Source organism: Odontesthes bonariensis, chromosome 19 (genome assembly GCF_027942865.1).
Source record: "Odontesthes bonariensis isolate fOdoBon6 chromosome 19, fOdoBon6.hap1, whole genome shotgun sequence".
In the NCBI taxonomy this organism is placed as follows: domain Eukaryota; kingdom Metazoa; phylum Chordata; class Actinopteri; order Atheriniformes; family Atherinopsidae; genus Odontesthes; species Odontesthes bonariensis.
This window is the reverse complement of record NC_134524.1, coordinates 8,264,512-8,285,997: the sequence shown is the minus strand read 5'-3', so window position 1 is coordinate 8,285,997 and position 21,486 is coordinate 8,264,512. Positions and strand designations below refer to the sequence as shown.

Here is a 21,486-nt window from a genome sequence, read left to right as displayed (position 1 = left end):
GAACAAAACAGAGGCGGCTGAGCGAAAACAATATGGCCAGGGTGTGTTTTGCTTTTTTAATTATTTGCATGCCAACTGTGCTGACGATTCCTGGAAATAACCGTGTTTACCAGCAGTAAGTAACTAGGATGTTTACCGGCTGTTTCTTCTGGTTGTTTCAGTAAAAGCAATCGACAGATCATTTCTTAATATAAAGATGAACTACAGCTGATCTACTAACTTCATTGGAATGTTTTAAATGAATATGTAGCAATAATAAATATACATGTTTGTGTTCGGTAAAAAGGAACAAAGGGGTTGCAGTCATATGAGTAAGAAACTGAAAGCTAAAAACACATCTATGCGCCGCAGCGCGCATTCCCCGGTGAGCGAGCAGAGAGAAGGATCGTCCACGGAGAGCAGAAGAGCTGTTCAGATCCAAAATGAGCACACAGGGTCAGGACGAGAAAAGATATGACCCAAATGACACCACGTTGAAGTTCGTCAACAGACCCGATGATCTGGATCCGCTGCGTAAGCGCTCAAACTACCGAATCGAAATGTTCCGAGATTTTGTAGCTAACCAGTTCGTGCTGGTTACTTTCAGACGTTCTCCTGTCATGATGAGTGCATATTTAAAGCTATTTAAGAACCTTCATGTGTCATGTTGTAAAAGAAATATGTGCACGAAGACTTTTTTTTTTTTTCACTGTTTCTGGTGATGGAAGGCAAGTGTTGCGTTCAATGTCTGCTCTTTTTGCTGTGCTTCTCAGCGTCCGAGGAAGGAGACAGGTGCCTCCGGGCAGAGATGTCCTGCGGCCATGCTGTCACCCCGGAGTCTCTGACTGGGTGGTGTCGTAGCCTGCTGGATCAGGTGCTGTCCTACATTTGACTTACTCACGCCACTGTTCCCATGTAGAGGGTTATTTTTTATAGGCCTACCGAATCTTACATGTCACAGCACCTTTTGTTGAGGGTTTAATTATCCAAACTAAAGCAAGTTTGATCCCTTTCTCTCCTTTTTAGAGAGGTCAGATCATTTTTATACTGTGCACAGTGGAATGCAAAAGTTTTTCAGTGGTTTTGTAGTGCTAAAACGAGATATTTCTTCACTATTTTAATTGTCTCCTTATATTAATGTTTCAGTTTCAGTTTGGGTCAGTATTCAACATACATTTGCTCATTTTCAACTTCATCAGTCCACATGACTTGTGTTTAAAATATCTTAGACTTGTGTAGAAGTTCAACCACCTCAGAATTTGCTCAACCTTCCTGAGACGACGCTGAAGTTGGCATCCGATTCGCGAATGAAAGGGGTGGGCATAAAGGGCCATTTCACTGCATTTTGATTGACCAAAACAAGGTCCTATATGGAAACTACAATAGTTACACTGCTCAAATCTGGATGGAATTATTCTAAAGAGGTTGTAGATTCATTGAAACCTACCAAAAATGCAGTGAAAAGGCCCTGTTCTGCATTTTCACAAATCAGAAAAAGGTTTCACAAATCCCAGACAAGGTTTTAATGAATCTATAGCCTCTTTAGAATAATTCCATCCAGATTTGAGCAGTCTAACTATTGTAGTTTCTATACAGGACCCAGTTCAGGGTGATCAGAATGCAAAAAAGCAGTGAAATGGCCCTATTCTGCATTTTCACAAATCAGACAAAGGTTTCACAAATCCCAAAAAAGGTTTTAATGAATCTACAACCTCTTTAAAATAATTCCATCCAGATTTGAGCAGTGTAACTATTGTAGTGTCCATACAGGACCTTGGTTCTGTCGATCAAAATGCAAAAAATGCAGTGAAATGGCCCTTTATGCCCTTCCCTTTAATTTGCGAATCGGAGGCCAACTTCAGCGTTGTCTTCCTGAGGGTGTTTTTACGATCAATGGAGGCCTTTAATTTCTAGAAATTTGAGAGAGTTATCTTGGTTTTCTAGCCCTCAAACTGGCATCCACTGTCCCTGTTAACTGCCACCCAGAAATGCTTTTCTAGATTTTCACAGCATTCTTCTGCTCTGAGGGCATCAATTATTTTAATGGCACTCGATAAATAAATCAGTTTATCTTTCTGTCAAATTCCTCTTACTGTGAACAACAAAGTTAAAAGATTTTCATTCGGTCGTTTTAAGGTGGGCATGTATTATAGCTATATAGATATAGATATGTATCATATCACAAAGCAAAAAGGCCCCTCAGCTTTATGGGACCTGTTTTGATTCAGTTTCACTGTTATCTACCTGTAACAGGTGCTCAGTATCCCTAACCAGTTCCATTTTATCTTTAACTGGCAATATAATGCCAATGTCATCTTAAATTTTCAGGGCCGATACAAATTCAAGTGCCCCGCTTTAAAGGAAGGCACCGTGCAACAGTGTGGAGCTGTGTGGTCTTATGCAGAGGTGCGTCGGCTGGCGGTGCTGACAGCTGAAGAAATGCACGACTTTGAACAGAAAATCGCCCGCCTGGCTGCCACTGAGTACTGCGACTTTAAAACCGTAAGTGTCCCGCATTAATCATTGGTTTGATGGCTGTTTTCGTCCTTCTATTAATCCCGATGATCAGGCTGCCACCTTATATGGCAGCTGTTTTATCACTGTGGCACAAACTGTGAACAAACAGTCCTGGATGAGAGTAAAAAGGTAAGTGCAGTCATTTAGCGCTGGAAAACTGGCACCAGGTCCTGCACCCGTGCTGCATTTACTGCAGTACTGTTAGAATCTTATCAAATAAAGAAAAAAATCAAATAGAAAGGAGCAGATTTCCTGGAGAATTAACTTTTCTTTTTTATTATTATTCTTTTTTGGGGATTTTTATGCCTTTAATGGGCAGGATATTTGAAGAGAGACAGGAAGCAGGGGCAGAGAGAGGGGGAATGACATGCAGCAAAGGGTCGTCCGATGTGGGACTCGAACCGGGGCCAGCTGCAGCGAGGACTGTAGCCTCTGTACATGGGGCGCCTGCTCAACCCACTACGCCACCGACCGCCCCGGGCTTAACTTTGTTTTGTTTGTTTGCTTGTTTTGTGATAGTGTCCTGGTTGCAAATCTCACGTTGAAAGAGAGGACCTGACTAACCTCTGTGTTCAGTGCACGGTGTGCACGGCAGACAAGAAGAAACTGTACCAGTTCTGCTGGCAGTGTTTGAAGCCGTGGAAAGGTACGGCTCCACGCTCTGATCGCTGCGACAACGATGGCTGCGTCAACCAAGACCTTGAACTCCTCAGGACCTGCAAGACCAGCGCCCTCACTCAGGTGCAGGGGGTCTCCGACTGTCCCTCTATCCGGGCCTGTCCCACCTGCAGTTACAAGGTGGAGCACGACAAGACGGGCTGCAAGAACATCATCTGTCCTCGCTGCCAGGTGGAGTTCTGCTTCGTGTGCCTGAAGCTCACTCCTGAGTGCCTGAGGACGAGCTCCTACTTCATCCCCTGCAGCGATGGTGTGGCTCCCAGACAAACCTCCATACCCATATGGCACAGAAGATAAATACGCACCAGATGCTCACAACAGTTCTTTCCCTTTAAATTTTAAAGTAAAATTCTCAGAAGCTACAAATGTTGCAGACCTATCTTTCCATGTTCCTTAACAGCATCGATCATTATCGCCTGTGTTCCTTAATGATGCTAACTATATCACTGAAGATGTGTTTTATGTTTCTTTACTCCTGATTGATCTCTTCTCAGTTCTAGTTAATAAAAAAAAATCCTTTTCAACAGAAAGTCTGTTTGATGTCTGATCCGAGTAAGTGCATGATGGCCCCAATAAGGGGCATTACAACACCGAAGACCTTTCACGCAAACAATCGAGACACCTCGATGTGAACCACTGGAAAGCTCTCATTAACACACAAACACTGGGGAATATAAGGGAACTCAGTAAAGGCTGTGAAACCATTCGTATCTGTATGTGAAGCTGTGAACATTTTAATCTATGCGAGCGTATTTTTTGTTGTGTAGATAAATTTACAAGTTACATTATTCTGTGGTTAATCTTTATTCAAATGTGTATGAAACTGCAACACTTATCCACCTTAAATGTGACATTAAAAATCTTATACCTGCATAGCAAAATAACACAGAACAATAATAAACAATTGTTGCAGAAAATGGAATAAGTAGAGATTAACAACACAAACATACACAATAAATTCACATTAACACATGATTGTCTCATAATATTCTGTGGCAGCCGAGCAGACTAGGTTAAGCTCAAATGGTTTTCGGTGTGATCCAACAACGCCACTCCAGGAATTTCACCCAGAGAATTATTAAGTTTAGGTTCAAGGACACGCAGGTTTAAGATACGATGAATGTGGAGACGTAGTTCGATGTTTGTACAAAAAGATATAGCTTTTATTACAATAGTTGCCTTTTTTTTATAACATGATTTAAAACATTCATACAGGAAAAGAAGAGAAGACCTTAACAGTGCTGAGCGTGACTGGGGACACAGAGGCTAGTGAGAAGGGGGGCAGAATCCTAACCAAAAAATATAAAGGAAACAACAAACCCTCTAGAGGAACCCAAATGTGAGAAAACTCAAATCCCAAGGAAACACAGCAAAAAGGGGGAAGACCACCACCCGGACCACCAGCACCCAGCCACCAGACTCCAGCACTGAGAAGGAGATAAAACAAATATTAGTAAGGGTCACACTCAAACCAAAAATACACAAATTAACATAACTCAACAAAATTAATGAAGTCAAATTAGCAACTGAGAAAGAAATAAACAAAACCAAAATACAAATTATCTTAAAGTAGCTAACGGAAACTAACAAAGAAAACAAAACAGAAACTAAGGGAGTGTAACCTCGAAATCAATTAAAACTACCAGAGACCCTCCATGCGTCAGGCACAGCGCACAGACCGCCGTCCGTCGGCGCCGGGCGCAGCCGTTAAGGCTGAAGCACTAGACGATAACAATAATAAAACAGGGAATCCCAAGCCCTGGCCTTTTTCAGGCCACACGTATCGGCGCAGCAGTGTGATAATTTAACAGCTTCCAATTTGAGCCGCATGGATAAAAACGCAGAGCAGGTTGGATGAATGGTCAGTCAGCAAAACAGGATAAGAAGCTCCGTGCAGAGCAGTAGTGTCTCCAGCCTACCGGTCAGTGCGACCAAAATTACAACGGCACCTTATGATGACACGCACAGACACACGCTCCGGAGGAGGAGAGGAGAGCGACCCAGGCGGCAGTCCACCTGTCAACTGAGCATACTAGCGTTAGCCTTAAAATGTATGGAGTTAAATAGCTGTCAAAATGTTCGTGTGCATAAACTAGAAATGCATGCATATGTTTTGATGTTCGTGTGCATAAACTAGAAATGCATGCATATGTTTTGATGTTCGTGTGCATAAACTAGAAATGCATGCATAAATGAGTCCAAAAGTTTTGACATCAAGAATTACGAGTTACGCATGCAAGTTCTCTGCCGTGACTTTACTGTCAAAAATACGTCATCACTTTACAGACATTACTTATGGAGCAAAAGATACATTGATCCAACTTCCGCGCATTCGTTCAAGTCTCGCGGTAAAACCCAAGACTGAGACACTTTGCCCGGGAGAACAGAAACCTCTCAGAGCGATTCAAGAAGAAGAAGAAGAGCCTAACATGATGGCAGAGGAAGGATCGATGTATCTTTTGCTCCATAAGTAATGTCTGTAAAGTGATGACGTATTTTTGACAGTAAAGTTACGGCAGAAAACTTGCATGCGTTGTCATGTTTTTGCATCTTGTAAAGCAAAATAAAGTTGTATTAAAAAAAAAAAAGAGAGAACTTGCATGCGTAACTCGTAATTCGTAATTCTTAATGTCAAAACTTTTGGACTCATTTATGCATGCATTTCTAGTTTATGCACACAAACATTTTGACAGCTATTTAACTCCATAAAAATGTAGCGTATATACGGAGACACAGAGAGAGATCAAACACTCACCACCACGAGGGGAGACAGCCCCCCGAGAGCCACTGGAGCCAGGGATGCACAACGGCCACCACTGCAGCAACAACAAACAATCAGCACACCGGAGAGACCAAAATGTGAACATGCCGCGGCAGCAGCAGACATACCTTGTCGGGAAAATGACCCCTAACCCGGAAGCAGACAATTCGATGGAAGCAGACATGGAAAGCAGGAGGGAGGGCTCCTTTTATACTGCCACTCCTCTGATAGAATAATTGACAGCATGCCCTACAGGCAGGTGAGGGAACTGTTCATGCATCTGTGCTGCTACAATTCCATGGACCCAAATAAAAGGCTTTATGGCCAGAGTAAACCACAAAAACTTTAAACAAAAAGGCACATTTTCTCTTGTAGAAACTTAAAAATTGTCATGACAAGTGGTGCTAAATCTCCAGGTGACTTGTTTTGCTGTGGGGTTGAAAGTCCTGGGAAGGAGGCTTGATGCACGCTCAGTGAGGACGTGGTGGTTACGGTTAGTGCATCACAAGTTGACAAACCTTCGACCAACAGAAATGATGCATACGGCCAAAAAAAGGTTATTGTAGGTTGCATTTTTGAAAGTTAGCAAGTTTCTCCTGACTTCTTCGGGTTTCACCGTCCTTGTCACCCATCCCATCACCGCTCTCTCCCGAAGGACATCCTCCGCCCTTCATTTTCATAACCATGTGTATGATGGAGTTGTGTGTGATTCCAAAGTCAGACAGCAGATCAGAGTCCCTGCATAACCGCTTTCCTTCATGGATAAGCATCTGCCCTAAAATGCACACACACATACAAAAAAAAGGTTAAAGACCAACTTCCATCGTCATTTCATTAATACTGTTGTGTTCACCATTGTTATTGAATGCATTAGGCGTCGATTCTGTTTAAAAAAACATTATGGTTGCTTTGCTTCAAGCTGTTTTTGTGGGCAGGAAGAATGGCTTGACAAGAAACGACAGGGTTTTCCGGTATTTCTCCTGCATATCCGTGACGCGATAATGAGGCGTCTCTGATTGGCTCCCCCCATGAATGAAGGAACCCCCCCCCCTCCCCGCTCTGTGTGTATCCGAGAGCCTATACCGCGCAGCACTGAAAATTGCGCGATTGTTCGTGGCTGGAATATACAACCAAAATGAAAAGGCACAAACCTATTTTTGAATATTTAAAAGCAAAACAAGTAAAAAGCACAGCATCATCTGATGGGAAAGCTTTTTGCCGAGCTGAGTTTGATGTGACAGCAATTGACGCGGGTCGGAGTGGCGTGACGTAACGTGAGGACAGAATGCACAGCTGATTCAGAACAACAGCGACATGTGAGGACTAATTTCACTCTGTTTAACATCAAGTTACACAGGTCACCTAACACGCCAAGCTTTCACATTGCTCGACGCGGTCGAAGTGGCAATTTGGACCCGCGATGGTAGCAGGTCTCAGTGTGAAAGGGGCTAGTGACGAATGTTCTTCAACTACTACGCTAACCGAACCAAAGCTCGCTGAGGCTAGCAATGGGCACTGTTCAAGTGAGGCTAGCAGGGATCTTACAACGCCTCATCAACCAAGCAATTCCGATGTGCTAAAAAGAACCAGGAAGGTGCAAGGGACAGGTTTTTCACAACGATAAGCGCTTCGACCAGCGTGATTTCGGAGTAGTGGTGCTTTAGTACTGGTACAAGCAAGCAGCTTCAGTTGCGTTACCACCGACCAACGAGGTACCTTTCTGTGCATTTTATTCTGCGCTGTTCCGTGCTGGCTGACGTGCGTGTCTGTGTATACTGTGCAGAGCCTCGGCTATGCATAATGCCCGACCTAAAATTTTGGTGACCCCCTCTTGCAATTGTGGCCCCCCCTTGTTCAAACACGTTCCCCGGTCTATGTAATTTGCCATGGTGGCTGTGAAGTCTCCGTGTGCAGCGTTAGTATTAGGTTAGCCAAGGAAAGGTTAAACTAGTTATTTGCTTGTTTTTTTTTAGCAACTCCTGAAAATAACATTCTGTATATGCTCAGTGTCAAATGTAGTTTATGGAAAGGTGGTAGTGAGAGGCTCGATGAGGAGGAATGACAGACTACAGGTTTCTGCCTAGTTATAGGGCCCGTCCGAGGAGGGCGGGCATAATCCCAAGTGGGCAACGCCTTTTTTTCAGTTCTACGTAGAATGTACAGGCTTTTCTGATTCGCTCGTGGCTCTGCATTGTTTCTGTAAATTCGGGAAAACAGCCTGTGGAGGTGACGCAACACTTGGAAGCCTAGTATGTGTATGTAACTAGGGGTGAGCCTCCCTTTTTCAGAAGGAGCGAGTAAAACCTGTTTTTAGTGGAAGTTGGCCTTTAAAACCAGTTTCTGACAGCCATCCAAGGCTGAGCATTTATCCAGGGTAATCAAATAATAATAATGATAAAGATAATTATATAACTATCTATCATCTAGAACTCTAAAAAAGTGTTAGAAGTAGTTCGACCTGCTACTTCCCAAACTTAGAGTCACATAAAGTTTGGCTTCTTCAGATGACCATTAAAGTAAAAAAGATCATTATGAATTCATGTACTTCACTTTCAATAATTCGTTAATGAAAGGTTGCTGACACGGGAACTACACATTAATAAAACTGACTAAACTAATCCCTTAGCTGAACAAATAACATTTCAACCATTGTGACGAATCAGATTTGGACATTTGTATGTCTTGCATCTACATTTTAATTATCTAAAGTTTTATAGTTTTCTTTCATTCGTCAAGAATTCAGATGCGATTGGTTTCGAATTGTGTACTTGGCCTCAAGTGAAACTATTTAAATCTCCATTTCTTTGTTTTATAAAAAAAGAAAATATCATAAATAGTTTCCCTGCACTGTCGATGTCTCCAGTTTCTTTTAAGAATGCTGCAAAAACAATCCAAGCAGAAGGAAAACAAGTAAAAATCCACTAGTTATGAAGAAGTTTAAAGAAAAATACTGAAAAAATGAGTAGAGTGAATATCTTTTAATCTCACTATTGATGACAGGCCTACATACCAATGCTGTGCCAAAAAGTGATGATCTGTCAGAAAGTGATCAATGAAACATGAGGGAGTGCATGCTGCCTGTTAAAGCTCGTTTCACTCAGTTTCTGTGGATTAGGGCTTTTCCTCTCAGCATTTTGGCTCCATGTTTGTTTTGCCTTCTGCCAGTTTGTGTGTAGAGAGTACAGTGAAAATAACATGGAGGGTGTGTTCATAACTTATTAAATAAAGGGTATCCTTTGAATTTATGGTAATGTTTGTCAATTATCAACTGTTCACACATCATTATAAATGAAGCCATTTCAATATTGTGATGTCAGTTCTTATAATAGAGCTTTCCACTTCACCAAGACGTGCCTTCTGCCCCAAGCTTTGGTGTTTGAGACTTTTTCTACAAATTCAATGATAATAATAATAATAATAATAATAATAATAATAATAATAATAATAATAATAATAATAATAATAGATACTTTCCTTCCTGAGAAGTATCAGTTTCTATGTGCAGGGTCATATGTGAACCCAATGTTTATTTCAAAAAGGAAAAGACAACAAGGAAATGCTGCAATCACATTTTTGCTGGCATAAAACAACTATAAGTTTAGTTTAAAGATTATTTTGGTGGATGGAAATAACCAGTTGGCCTTTAGCAATCTGTACAATATAACTCTCTTGAATTAAATCGAGCAATTTTATGGCAAAAACATTCGTAAAGCCAAAAGCTGGGAGCAGTTGTCTCGCTTTGGTAAATGGAAAACTATCTGATTAAAGTGGCTTCATTTATAGGACTCTGAAGTTGTCTTCCGATTCACAGCTTCTGAATCACGAATTAAAGGGATGGACATTAAGGGCCATTTCACTGCATTTTTCGCATGCTGATCACATACATTTGGTAAAAGGAAGCAGTGAAATGGCCCTTATTTCAGTTTTCACAAATCCCAAATAAGGTATTATTGAATGTATACCCTTTTTAGAATGATTATGTTCAGATTTGAGCTTTCTAACGATTGTAATTTTAATACAGGGTCTAAACTTATGTGATCAGCATGCAGTGAACTAGCCCTTTATGCCCATCCCATTAATTGAAGGCAACTTAAGCGTCATATACATTTATAACGATCTATATCAGTGAGCAGTAGATAATCCACAAATTTGAACATAAATTCAAGGACAACTCTTTATTTAATCTCAGAGACTGCGCGAAAAAGAAGGCGGTGCGCGCGCTGCAGTCATTTCTGGCATTCATTTCATTTTTGGCATAGCAACCGTTTCAAAACCGATCACAGCTTCTAAACGGCTGTACTAAAGAAAATAAACTGAACTGGTGTACAGCCACAATAAAATTTGACTGAAAACTACTCTGTAGTGTTTATTTTAACCACGTCAGTGTACAAACTCAGAGATTTTACCTTCAGGATCATCGAAACATTCAACTATCTTCTTCTTCAGCTGCAGCACAGTCATGGTCTGCAACTCCTCTTCGCTGTTGCACAGATCGATTCTCATCGTTTCCCCCTCAAATCCAATCACCTTGACCTGGACAACCATTTTCTCTTCTTTCCAGGTTTCTCCCCCGCGCTGTTCTTGTCGAGCAGATGGAACTATGCAACTGAACTTAATATGCGCGTTTCTATTTTCTCCTCCCTCTTCCTCGTCTCGCCAACTTCACTTCGGTTCAGTAAAGTTGGACAGATATTCACTTATTCTCAGTTTTCGAATCAATACCTCTAAAATTAAGCTTCCTCATAGAACAAATCACACCTCTCTCAAACAACGACGAGCTGAATAATAGATGCACACTTTAATGTAAATAATATGTTCTTCGAGTATGATAAATAACACGAGACTCCACGCGCAGAGGGAAGTGGCAAGGGACCGTCTACAAAGTGCAACACCCAGTTATGGAAATATTCAGTAACTCCGCTCTAAATGATTCTGCTGTCACCGTAACCAGTGTAAGTAGTCATCAGCGGCCTCCTGTTGACTGTGCAAACACAGTTTGTGCTTAATTTTGGGTTGGTGTGAGTGAGACTGGCGTTACAAAGTCGCTTCTGTTTATATCACAACAGATGTGTATAAGAAGAGAAAGTATGGAGCTAAATCAGATTCAAGATTCACAAATGCATATAAAGATTCCAGCTTGTATTGATCGTTGCACAATTAAGGCGATTAAGATTAATAACTAAATAACTTCTCATAACAAGGGGATTAAGTAGCCAAACGTGTTAAATGAGATGTTTTTCATTCCCGCACAACACAAGCAGAGGAAAAATGCGCAGCAAAAGGCATGCAGGCTACATCATATAGCGCAGTTTGAATGGCTTAATGTGATTGGCTTATGAGTAAATGGTCTCACACGTTGGGTGCGTTCTTATGATTGGCTGAAACAAGGCAGATATCTGATTGGTTGCAGATCATTCCGTGTTAAAAAAAAAAAGACATTTGTGGGTTGAAGCAAGTCAGGGGAGTCTCAAAATTCACACACAAATGCAGCAAAGTCCACAGACCAGAAGCAGCTTGTAAATCAAGTTATATTTGTGTGTGCATCAGAAATACATTTGTGAATCTTATCCTGCGCATTTGTGAATATTGAAACTGATTTAGCTCCATAGAGAAAGAGGCTGGAAGTAAGCCCAACAAAATGATGTACCAAGAATATATTTGAATATGAGTGCAGAATGTGTATATGTAAATATTAGGGCTGTGCGAGTTAACTCGTTAGTTATTTAACACCGACAAATATTTTATCACGCATTAACGCAGGTTTTATTATTTATTTTATTATTGTAAAAGTCTGTTGCTCACAGGCTTTTATTTTGTAAAAGTCTGTTGCTGTCTGCTGCGGAACCGGAAAAGAAAGTAATCGGCGGATCCACCAAACATGGAGAAGGGTACGGAACTTTTACTCGGCCATTTTCATTTTAAAGTTCTTCCAGACGGCGGAGTCGACAGAACCAAAGTCATCTGTAAACACTGCCAAGTTGAATTGTCTTCTCAGCGTAGTAGTTCCAGTCTAAAATATCACTTAAAGGCAAAACACACAACTGATAGCAGCAAGTCATTCAAGGAAACAGACAGTGGAGCGAGGCTTCTACATAAAAACTACAGAAAGATGCTGATGTTAAAAGTGTGTTTGCACAACAAATGTTATGGCACTTTCATTCATATGGCAGCACATTTAAAATAAAACTAATTGCTAAAAGCTATACACTACTTTTGAATTCATTTTTGGATTTTGCGTACAAATGCGATTAATCAGGGAAATCATGTGATTAATTAGATTAAAAATTTTAATCGTTGCCCAGCCCTAGTAAATATATATACGAACATATATATATATATATATGTGTGTGTGTAGGCTACACATTAACATACATTTAGCATAAAAGCAATTCTGAGACACTTAATATTTACATTTCACATGTGTGTGGCCACCAAATCTACCTTTGTTTAAAAGATGTTTATATGTTGTATTCAAGTTTCCCCTTAATGTTTACCTGCTTGAGTCAACACACACATTTGAGTAACAGATTGGAACTGTATTGAAATAGAAAAACGTGTCATAAAACAGAGGAACAATAGTGCAATGCTTGAACTTGTTCTGTACTCTGTCATATGTTTATCATTGTGTCACTGTTAAAAGTTCTGACCCTGAACAGCTGCAGGAGCTGAGTAGCCAATCAGGAACCAGCTGTCTCCTGCAGCGAGGATCATTAAGCCTGTACTTTGCACCGGGAGCTACAAGTTTGTGCAATAATTTGATACCTTTGTGAAGTTATTTGGCGTAGTTGTGGTGGGACTTTTGCATCCACAAAAACTGTAATTCAGTCACCATGTTTCTTTTAAGTTGTTCTTTTGAACAGGCATTTAGACGCCATGTTTGCTCATCTACTTAGATGAACGTATTTAATGTTATTTGTAGAGATTTAGCCCCATTTATGTGAGGAAAAGTGCGACTCAATTAAAAAAACAGCAGGTCTGCCATGGACTTAGACACGATTGGATATCTGTTGAATCTGCAGCCGCAGCTATTCCTGTTCATTTTAGAGGAAAGTATAAGCAACATCAGATAAACATTCAGAAGAATATACAGGTTCGATATCAAGCATTAATCTGATGTTGATCGTGAGGGTTGTGCTCACACAGAGTTCTTTGCTGAGTTGAGACAATAACTGAAGGTCATGAACACGCTCATAAAAAAAACAAATTAAAAACTTTCCCATCTATTCAGACAATGCATCTATTCATTTTCTATCACACTATATTTAATGTTGATGCTTTTGTTGAAGATTACAGCTTGATGATCAGACATTTGGAAAAGAATATGAACAAGCAAGTATTTGTTATTGCTTCCTGTTTCTCAAGTTGATAACAGCTAAGTTTAATCACACTTTAAATTGTCAAATGTCCCTTTTTTGCAGCACTTTAAGGAATTATTATAAGTCAAAGTGAATGGAAAATCCATCTCATGGACATGAAATAATTTATTGGACAACACTTGACACCTGCTCAGTATAGCGAGTTCCTTCAGTCTTTAGCTCTGCTCAGGTAAGATGGTCACACCATCATAACCTTCTATAATCTCATTGTGGTAGGAAAAAAAACTTGTTTTGGAAGAATTTATCCACCTGCATCTTTATTTGTTCCCATGTTTAATCTTTTCTTTTTCATTCAGTAAATAATAAACTGCAACAAGTTAATTAAGCACTTTTCCTTTCAGTTAAAGTTTCTGTGGTAAAATAGGTTTCAGATGACTTCATAAATGGAATTTGGGGGGTTGAAGCTGTAGCTCAGGAGGGACGGTGGTCTGACCAATCAGAGGATTGGTTGTTCGATCCCTGGCTCCCCATGTTGAAGTGTGTTCGGATACAATTAATTCTAACTTTGTATAACAATTGTGTTCAAAGAACTATGGAGGGTTCTTTTCATTTGGCTGAATCACTTTTTCATTGTTGTACATGGATCAGGTGGGTTTTTGGTGTTTAAGGTCACTTTGCCAGGGATGCTTGTGAAAATGGATGGACACTTAGCTCATTTATACATATATATAACTAAAAGGATGATAAGATATTTTCAACTCATGGTTCTTGTGACTTCTTACCCCTTTTGTTAAGATTAAAATTGCTATTAATACAGTTCTGTATCTCAAGTATAAAATACAGTTGCTCACTTGTAACCTAAAATGATCAAATTACTTAAAGGCAGTTTTTGTTCTTTCACACAATGCCTATTGAGAGGCTCCATAATGTTTTATGTACGACTATGTTGTAGCACTGTAGATGTCCATCTTCTTTCTAACTTTTGCTGCGTCTGTCTTTAAGCAATCAAGCAACGATGTAAGTTAGATATTCAATGTTTCCTGTTCTCTCATCACCTTCATGAGTGTTAAGGATCTTAGAGGAACTGGAGGTTTTGGACCCAAATGCAGGACTGAGGAGGTGAGGACAGGTGAAGATGACGAAAGACAAAGGCTTTACTGATAACTAGTAACGGCATAGCCAAGGCAGGCATAAAATAAATCAAACTAACAAACAGAAGACAGGAAGACAAACTCACTAACTTTCAAAAGAACAAGGAAATTATTTAGAGGGAGGAGTAGAAAGCCTGTCACTAAACAAAGGAAAACCTGGGGGATACATACCGAGGGGGGTGAGAACAAACATGGATCAGGTGTGGCAACCAGTAACTGAGGACCAGGCCTGGTTAGGAAGCAACAGAATACACCTGAGGATAAATACTACAAAATAAAACGCAGGAAGACGACAGATGAAAAATAGAAAACCAAGAAACCAAAAGACGAAGTCAAACACAGAAACTCAGACGATAATGAGTCTTTGCATTTTTCCTCTTTTTGACTTTTGTGACTTGGCCACATTTATGCGCCATCCATTTTACATTTAGTCTGTTGTGACCGACAAGATAGATTTTATTTACAATGAAATTAAATGCATTAAAAGGTTAAATTGGCGGTCTGAATCCTGGTTATCACAAAAAGGAGGGGAACAATATTTCCATTTAAATATGCTTAGCAGACCAACAAAGACGTGGAGGACCACACAAAAACAAACAAAGGGAGACTGTCCAGCATTACTATGGAGGCTGTGGTGGGGAAAGAAATAACAGACTAAACTAGCACCATAAATAATGGTAATTCAATGGTAATCCACCCCTTAAGGACAGCCAAATGTCTCAAACACACAAAGAAAAAGGCCCATTCAATGGGTCAGCTAAGAAAACAGTGGTTAGCATACTGGTAAAATTAATGCTAACACAGAATAAAACACTGTCTGAACATGAAAAGTTTTCCAGTTCCCTGGAATTAAAGTGTCAATTACTGTTAAATCACTTGATTGTATGATGCACTAAATAAACTGAATATTATGTCATCTAATGAACAGATGTTCTTTCATGACCCAGTATTTTAGTGCAATAATTATGAAAATGTAATGATAAAATGTTTAAGAAGGGTATACAGTTTAATTATTTAACAAAAATGAGTTAACAATGACACACATATAAAAGTATATATGTGTGATGTGACAGTCAACCCTGGATTGAATTAAGTGAGAAAATGGATGGATGGGAGTCTGGGTGAGAGGCAGTGTACACCCTGAACAGGTCGCCTGTCCATCACAGGGCCTCACAGACGCAAACAACCATCCATCTCGCAGTCATTCCTGGGGACCATGGGTGTCGCACCTGTGGGGGATGGTGGTGTTTCGACACCCCCACTTTTACAGCAAGATGATTTCATTCCCCCCACATAGTCCAAAGGTAAACCCGTTTGCCCCATGGATCTATTATATTAACGGTTTGCCCACCCTCATAGTGCACCAACATACAATGTGTTTTAAAGACTCTGTACCGTCTTTAGAATAATTCCATCCAGATTTGAGCAGTGTAACTAGTGTCCATACAGGACCTTGTTTCTGTCGATCAAAATGCAGTGAAATGGCCCTTTATGCCCATCCCTTTAATTTGCGAATCGGAGGCCAACTTCAGCGTCGTCTTCCTGAGGGTGTTTTTACGATCAATGGAGGCCTTTAATTTCTAGAAATTTGAGAGTTATCTTGGTTTTCTAGCCCTCAAACTGGCATCCACTGTCCCTGTTAACTGCCACCCAGAAATGCTTTTCTAGATTTTCACAGCATTCTTCTGCTCTGAGGGCATCAATTATTTTAATGGCACTCGATAAATAAATCAGTTTATCTTTCTGTCAAATTCCTCTTACTGTGAACAACAAAGTTAAAAGATTTTCATTCGGTCGTTTTAAGGTGGGCATGTATTATAGCTATATAGATATAGATATGTATCATATCACAAAGCAAAAAGGCCCCTCAGCTTTATGGGACCTGTTTTGATTCAGTTTCACTGTTATCTACCTGTAACAGGTGCTCAGTATCCCCAACCAGTTCCATTCTATCTTTAACTGGCAATATAATGGCAATGTCATCTTAAATTTTCAGGGCCGATACAAATTCAAGTGCCCCGCTTTAAAGGAAGGCACCGTGCAACTGTGTGGAGCTGTGTGGTCTTATGCAGAGGTGCGTCGGCTGGCGGTGCTGACAGCTGAAGAAATGCATGACTTTGAACAGAAAATCGCCCGCCTGGCTGCCACTGAGTACTGTGACTTTAAAACCGTAAGTGTCCCGCATTAATCATTGGTTTGATGGCTGTTTTCGTCCTTCTATTAATCCCGATGATCAGGCTGCCACCTTATATGGCAGCTGTTTTATCACTGTGACACAAACTGTGAACAAACAGTCCTGGATGAGAGTAAAAAGGTAAGTGCAGTCATTTAGCGCTGGAAAACTGGCACCAGGTCCTGCACCCGTGCTGCATTTACTGCAGTACTGTTAGAATCTTATCAAATAAAGAAAAAATCAAATAGAAAGGAGCAGATTTCCTGGAGAATTAACTTTTCTTTTTTATTATTATTCTTTTTTGGGGATTTTTATGCCTTTAATGGGCAGGATATTTGAAGAGAGACAGGAAGCAGGGGCAGAGAGAGGGGGAATGACATGCAGCAAAGGGCCGTCCGATGTGGGACTCGAACCGGGGCCAGCTGCAGCGAGGACTGTAGCCTCTGTACATGGGGCGCCTGCTCAACCCACTACGCCACCGACCGCCCCGGGCTTAACTTTGTTTTGTTTGTTTGCTTGTTTTGTGATAGTGTCCTGGTTGCAAATCTCACGTTGAAAGAGAGGACCTGACTAACCTCAGTGTTCAGTGCACGGTGTGCACGGCAGACAAGAAGAAACTGTACCAGTTCTGCTGGCAGTGTTTGAATCCGTGGAAAGGTACGGCTCCACGCTCTGATCGCTGCGACAACGATGGCTGCGTCAACCAAGACCTTGAACTCCTCAGGACCTGCAAGACCAGCGCCCTCACTCAGGTGCAGGGGGTCTCCGACTGTCCCTCTATCCGGGCCTGTCCCACCTGCGGTTACAAGGTGGAGCACGACAAGACGGGCTGCAAGAACATCATCTGTCCTCGCTGCCAGGTGGAGTTCTGCTTCGTGTGCCTGAGGACGAGCTCCTACTTCATCCCCTGCAGCGATGGTGTGGCTCCCAGACAAACCTCCATACCCATATGGCACAGAAGATAAATACGCACCAGCTGCTCACAACGGTTCTCTTTCCCTTTAAATTTTAAAGTAAGATTCTCAGAAGCTACAAATGTTGCAGACCTATCTTTCCATGTTCCTTAACAGCATCGATCATTATCACCTGTGTTCCTTAATGATGCTAACTATATCACTGAAGATGTGTTTTATGTTTCTTTACTCCTGATTGATCTCTTCTCAGTTCTAGTTAATAAAAAAATCCTTTTCAACAGAAAGTCTGTTTGATGTCTGATCCGAGTAAGTGCATGATGGCATGAGGGCCCCAATAAGGGGCATTACAACACCGAAGACCTTTTACGCAAACAATCGAGACACCTCGATGTGAACCACTGGAAAGCTCTCATTAACACACAAACACTGGTGAATATAAGGGAACTCAGTAAAAGCTGTGAAACCATTCGTATCTGTATGTGAAGCTGTGAACATTTTAATCTATGTGAGCGTATTTTTTGTTGTGTAGATAAATTTACAAGTTACATTATTCTGTGGTTAATCTTTATTCAAATGTGTATGAAACTGCAACACTTATCCACGTAAAATGTGACATTAAAAATCTTATACCTGCATAGCAAAATAACACAGAACAATAATAAACAGATGTTGCAGAAAATGGAATTAGTAGAGATTAACAACACAAACATACACAATACATTCATATTAACACATGATTGTCTCATAATATTCCATGGACCCAAATAAAAGGCTTTATGGCCAGAGTAAACCACAAAAACTTTAAACAAAAAGGCACATTTTCTCTTGTAGAAACTTAAAAATTGTCATGACAAGTGGTGATAAATCTCCAGGTGACTTGTTCTGCTGTGGGGTTTAAAGTCCTGGGAAGGAGGCTTGATGCACGCTCAGTGAGGACGTGGTGGTTACGGTTAGTGCATCACAGGGTGACAAACCTTCGACCAACAGAAATGATGCATACGGCCAAAAAAAGGTTATTGTTGCTTGCGTATTTGAAAGTCAGCAAGTCGCTCCTTACTTCTTCGGGTTTCACCGTCCTTGTCACCCATCCCATCACCGCTCTCTCCCGGAGAACATCCTCCGCCACTCAATGTCAGAACCATGTGTATGATGGAGTTGTGTGTGATTCCATAGTCAGACAGCAGAGCAGAGTCACTGCTTAACCGCTTTGTTTCAGGGAAAAATATTAAGAGCTCTAAAATGCACACACACACACAAAAACAGGTTAAAACCAGTTTCTGACAGCCATCCAAGGCTGAGGATTTCTCCAGGGTAATCAAATAATAATAATAATAATTATTATTATTTAATCTATCATCTAGAACTCTAAAAAAGTGAAAGAAGTAGTTCGACCTGCTACTTCCCAAACTTAGAGTCACATAAAGTTTGGCTTCTTCAGATGAACATTAAAGTAAAAAAAGATCATTATAAATTCATATACTTCATTTTCAATAATTCGTTAATGAAAGGTTGCCGACACGGGAACTACACATTAATAAAACTGACTAAACTAATCCCTTAGCTGAACAAATAACATTTCAACCATTGTGACGGATCACATTTGGACATTTGTATGTCTTGCATCTACATTTTAATTATCTAAAGTTTTATAGTTTTCTTTCATTCGTCAAGAATTCAGATGCGATTGGTTTCGAATTGTGTACTTGGCATCAAGTGAAAATATTTAAATCTCCTTTTCTTTGTTTTATAAAAAAAGACAGAAAATATCATAAATAGTTTACCTGCACTGCCGTTGTCCCCAGTTTCTTTTAATAATACTGCAAAAACAATCCAAGCAGAAGGAAAACAAGTAAAAATCCACCAGTTATGAAGAAGTTTAAAGAAAAATACTGAAAAAATGAGTAGAGTGAATATCTTTTAATCTCACTATTGATGACAGGCCTACATACCAATTAGGTGCTGTGCCAAAAAGTGATGATCTGTCAGAAAGTGATCAATGAAACATGAGGGAGTGCGTGCTGCCTGTTAAAGCTCGTTTCACTCAGTTTCTGTGGATTAGGGCTGTTCCTCTCAGCGTTTTGGCTCCATGTTTGTTTTGCCTTCTGCCAGTTTGTGTGTAGAGAGTACAGTGAAAATAACATGGAGGGTGTGTTCATAACTTATTAAATAAAGGGTATCCTTTGAATTTATGGTAATGTTTGTCAATTATCAACTGCTCACACATCATTATAAATGAAGCCATTTCAATATTGTGATGTCAGTTCTTATAATAGAGCTTTCCACTTCACCAAGACGTGCCTTCTGCCCCAAGCTTTGGTGTTTGAGACTTTTTCTACAAATTCAATGATAAAATAATAATAATAATAATAATAATAATAATAATAATAATAATAATATTAATAATAGATACTTTCCGCCCTGAGAAGTATCAGTTTTTATGTGTCTGGGTCATATGTGACCCCAATGTTTATTTCACAAAGGAAAAGACAACATTTAAATAATAGAAAATTGGATTTTGCATTTCAAATGCTGTGCACATTTTTGTCTTGAGATAAGCTCCAGTAAGTTTTGACCAGAATATTTGTTTGGATTTTTTTTTTCTTTTTTCTAAAGGGTTTATTGAACTCAAGTCATTTTAAGGAGGAATCATCTCCTGGGCAATCACCTTTTGGCTGGCATCAAACAACTATAATGTCCCATAAGTTTAGTTTAAAGGTTATTTTGGTGGATGGAAATAACCAGTTGGTCTTTAGCAATCTGTACAGTATAACTCTTGAATTAAATCGAGCAAATTTATGGCAGAAACATTCGTAAATCCAAAAGCTGGGAGCAGTTGTCTCGCTTTGGTAAATGGAAAACTCTCTGATTAAAGTGGCTTCATTTATAGGACTCTGAAGTTGTCTTCCGATTCACAGCTTCTGAATCACGAATTAAAGGGATGGACATTAAAGTAATGCTATGTAACATTTCTACCTTAAAATAACAGCTTGAAAAAAAATTGTGCGGCTAGAATGAGTTTTAAAATTACGATTGGCCTGTCTCCTTCATGTGGCCCTTAAAGCAATCTGTATTGCTTTAAGGGCCATTTCACTGCATTTTTCGCATGCTGATCACATAAATTTGGTAGTATATTTTCAAGAAAGCAGTGAAATGGCCCTTTTTTCAGTTTTCACAAATCCCAAATAAGGTATTCTTGAATGTATACCCTCTTTAGAATGATTATGTTCAGATTTGAGCTTTCTAACGATTGTAATTTTAATACAGGGTCTAAGCTTATGTGATCAGCATGCAATGAACTAGCCCTTTATGCCCATCCCATTAATTGAAGGCAACTTAAGCGTCATATACATTTATAACGATCTATATCAGTGAGCAGTAAATAATTCACAAATTTGAACATAAATTCAAGGACAACTCTTTATTTAATAAATACCTCAGAGACTGCGCGAAAAAGAAGGCGGTGCGCGCGCTGCAGCCATTTCTGGCATTCATTTCCTTTTTGGCATAGCACCCGTTTTAAAACCGATCACAGCTTCTAAACGGCTGTACTAAAGAAAATAAACTGAACTACTGGTATACAGCCACAATAAAATTTGACTGAAAACTACTCTGTAGTGTTTATTTTAACCACGTCAGTGTACAAACTCAGAGATTTTACCTTCCTGAAGTGTTGGCTTATATTCAATTATTTTCTTCTTCAGCTGCAGCACAGTCATGGTCTGAAACTCCTCTTCGCTGTTGCACAGATTGATTGTCATTTTTTCCCCCACAAATCCAAACACAAGGACCTGGACAACCATTTTCTCTTCTTTCCAGGTTTCTCCCCCGCGCTGTTCTTGTCGAGCAGATGGAACTATGCAACCAAACTTAATATGCGCGTTTCTATTTTCTCCTCCCTCTTCCTCGTCTCGCCAACTTCACTTTCGGTTCAGTAAAGTTGGACAGATATTCACTTATTCTCAGTTTTCGAATCAATACCTCTAAAATTAAGCTTCCT

At 40.0% G+C, this 21,486-nt stretch overlaps 2 protein-coding genes across 3 annotated transcripts; both read left to right on the top strand.

Annotated features, from left to right (window-relative positions):
- Window positions 1-94: 94 nt before the first annotated feature.
- LOC142368825 (E3 ubiquitin-protein ligase RNF19B-like) lies at window positions 95-3,679 on the top strand. Of its 2 annotated transcripts, XM_075451023.1 has the most exons (5): window positions 95-115; window positions 352-513; window positions 753-853; window positions 2,308-2,481; window positions 3,016-3,679. In XM_075451023.1, the coding sequence occupies exons 2-5, from the start codon at window positions 423-425 to the stop codon at window positions 3,469-3,471; spliced, it is 822 nt and encodes a 273-aa protein (XP_075307138.1). In that variant the 5' UTR covers window positions 95-115; window positions 352-422; the 3' UTR covers window positions 3,472-3,679. The 2 variants fall into 2 exon arrangements, with proteins under 2 accessions (XP_075307138.1, XP_075307137.1); XM_075451022.1 differs by lacking the exon at window positions 95-115 and having other exon boundaries at window positions 130-513.
- Window positions 3,680-14,310: 10,631 nt separating this feature from the next.
- On the top strand, window positions 14,311-17,652 carry LOC142368667 (E3 ubiquitin-protein ligase RNF19B-like). Its single transcript, XM_075450869.1, has 3 exons — window positions 14,311-14,370; window positions 16,399-16,572; window positions 17,106-17,652. Exons 1-3 carry the CDS (start codon window positions 14,311-14,313, stop codon window positions 17,538-17,540), a joined length of 669 nt encoding a protein of 222 aa, XP_075306984.1. The 3' UTR covers window positions 17,541-17,652.
- The last annotated feature ends 3,834 nt before the right edge of the window (window positions 17,653-21,486 follow it).

Excerpts from the sequence above, each read along its gene's own strand:
- LOC142368825 (XM_075451023.1), top strand. The coding sequence starts at position 423 with ATGAGCACACAGGGTCAGGACGAGAAAAGATATGACCCAAATGACACC. Across the intron at positions 854-2,307 it reads GTCGTAGCCTGCTGGATCAG|GGCCGATACAAATTCAAGTG; the intron begins GTGCTGTCCTAC and ends TTAAATTTTCAG. Across the intron at positions 2,482-3,015 it reads AGTACTGCGACTTTAAAACC|TGTCCTGGTTGCAAATCTCA; the intron begins GTAAGTGTCCCG and ends GTTTTGTGATAG.
- LOC142368667 (XM_075450869.1), top strand. The coding sequence starts at position 14,311 with ATGAGTGTTAAGGATCTTAGAGGAACTGGAGGTTTTGGACCCAAATGC. Across the intron at positions 14,371-16,398 it reads CCAAATGCAGGACTGAGGAG|GGCCGATACAAATTCAAGTG; the intron begins GTGAGGACAGGT and ends TTAAATTTTCAG. Across the intron at positions 16,573-17,105 it reads AGTACTGTGACTTTAAAACC|TGTCCTGGTTGCAAATCTCA; the intron begins GTAAGTGTCCCG and ends GTTTTGTGATAG.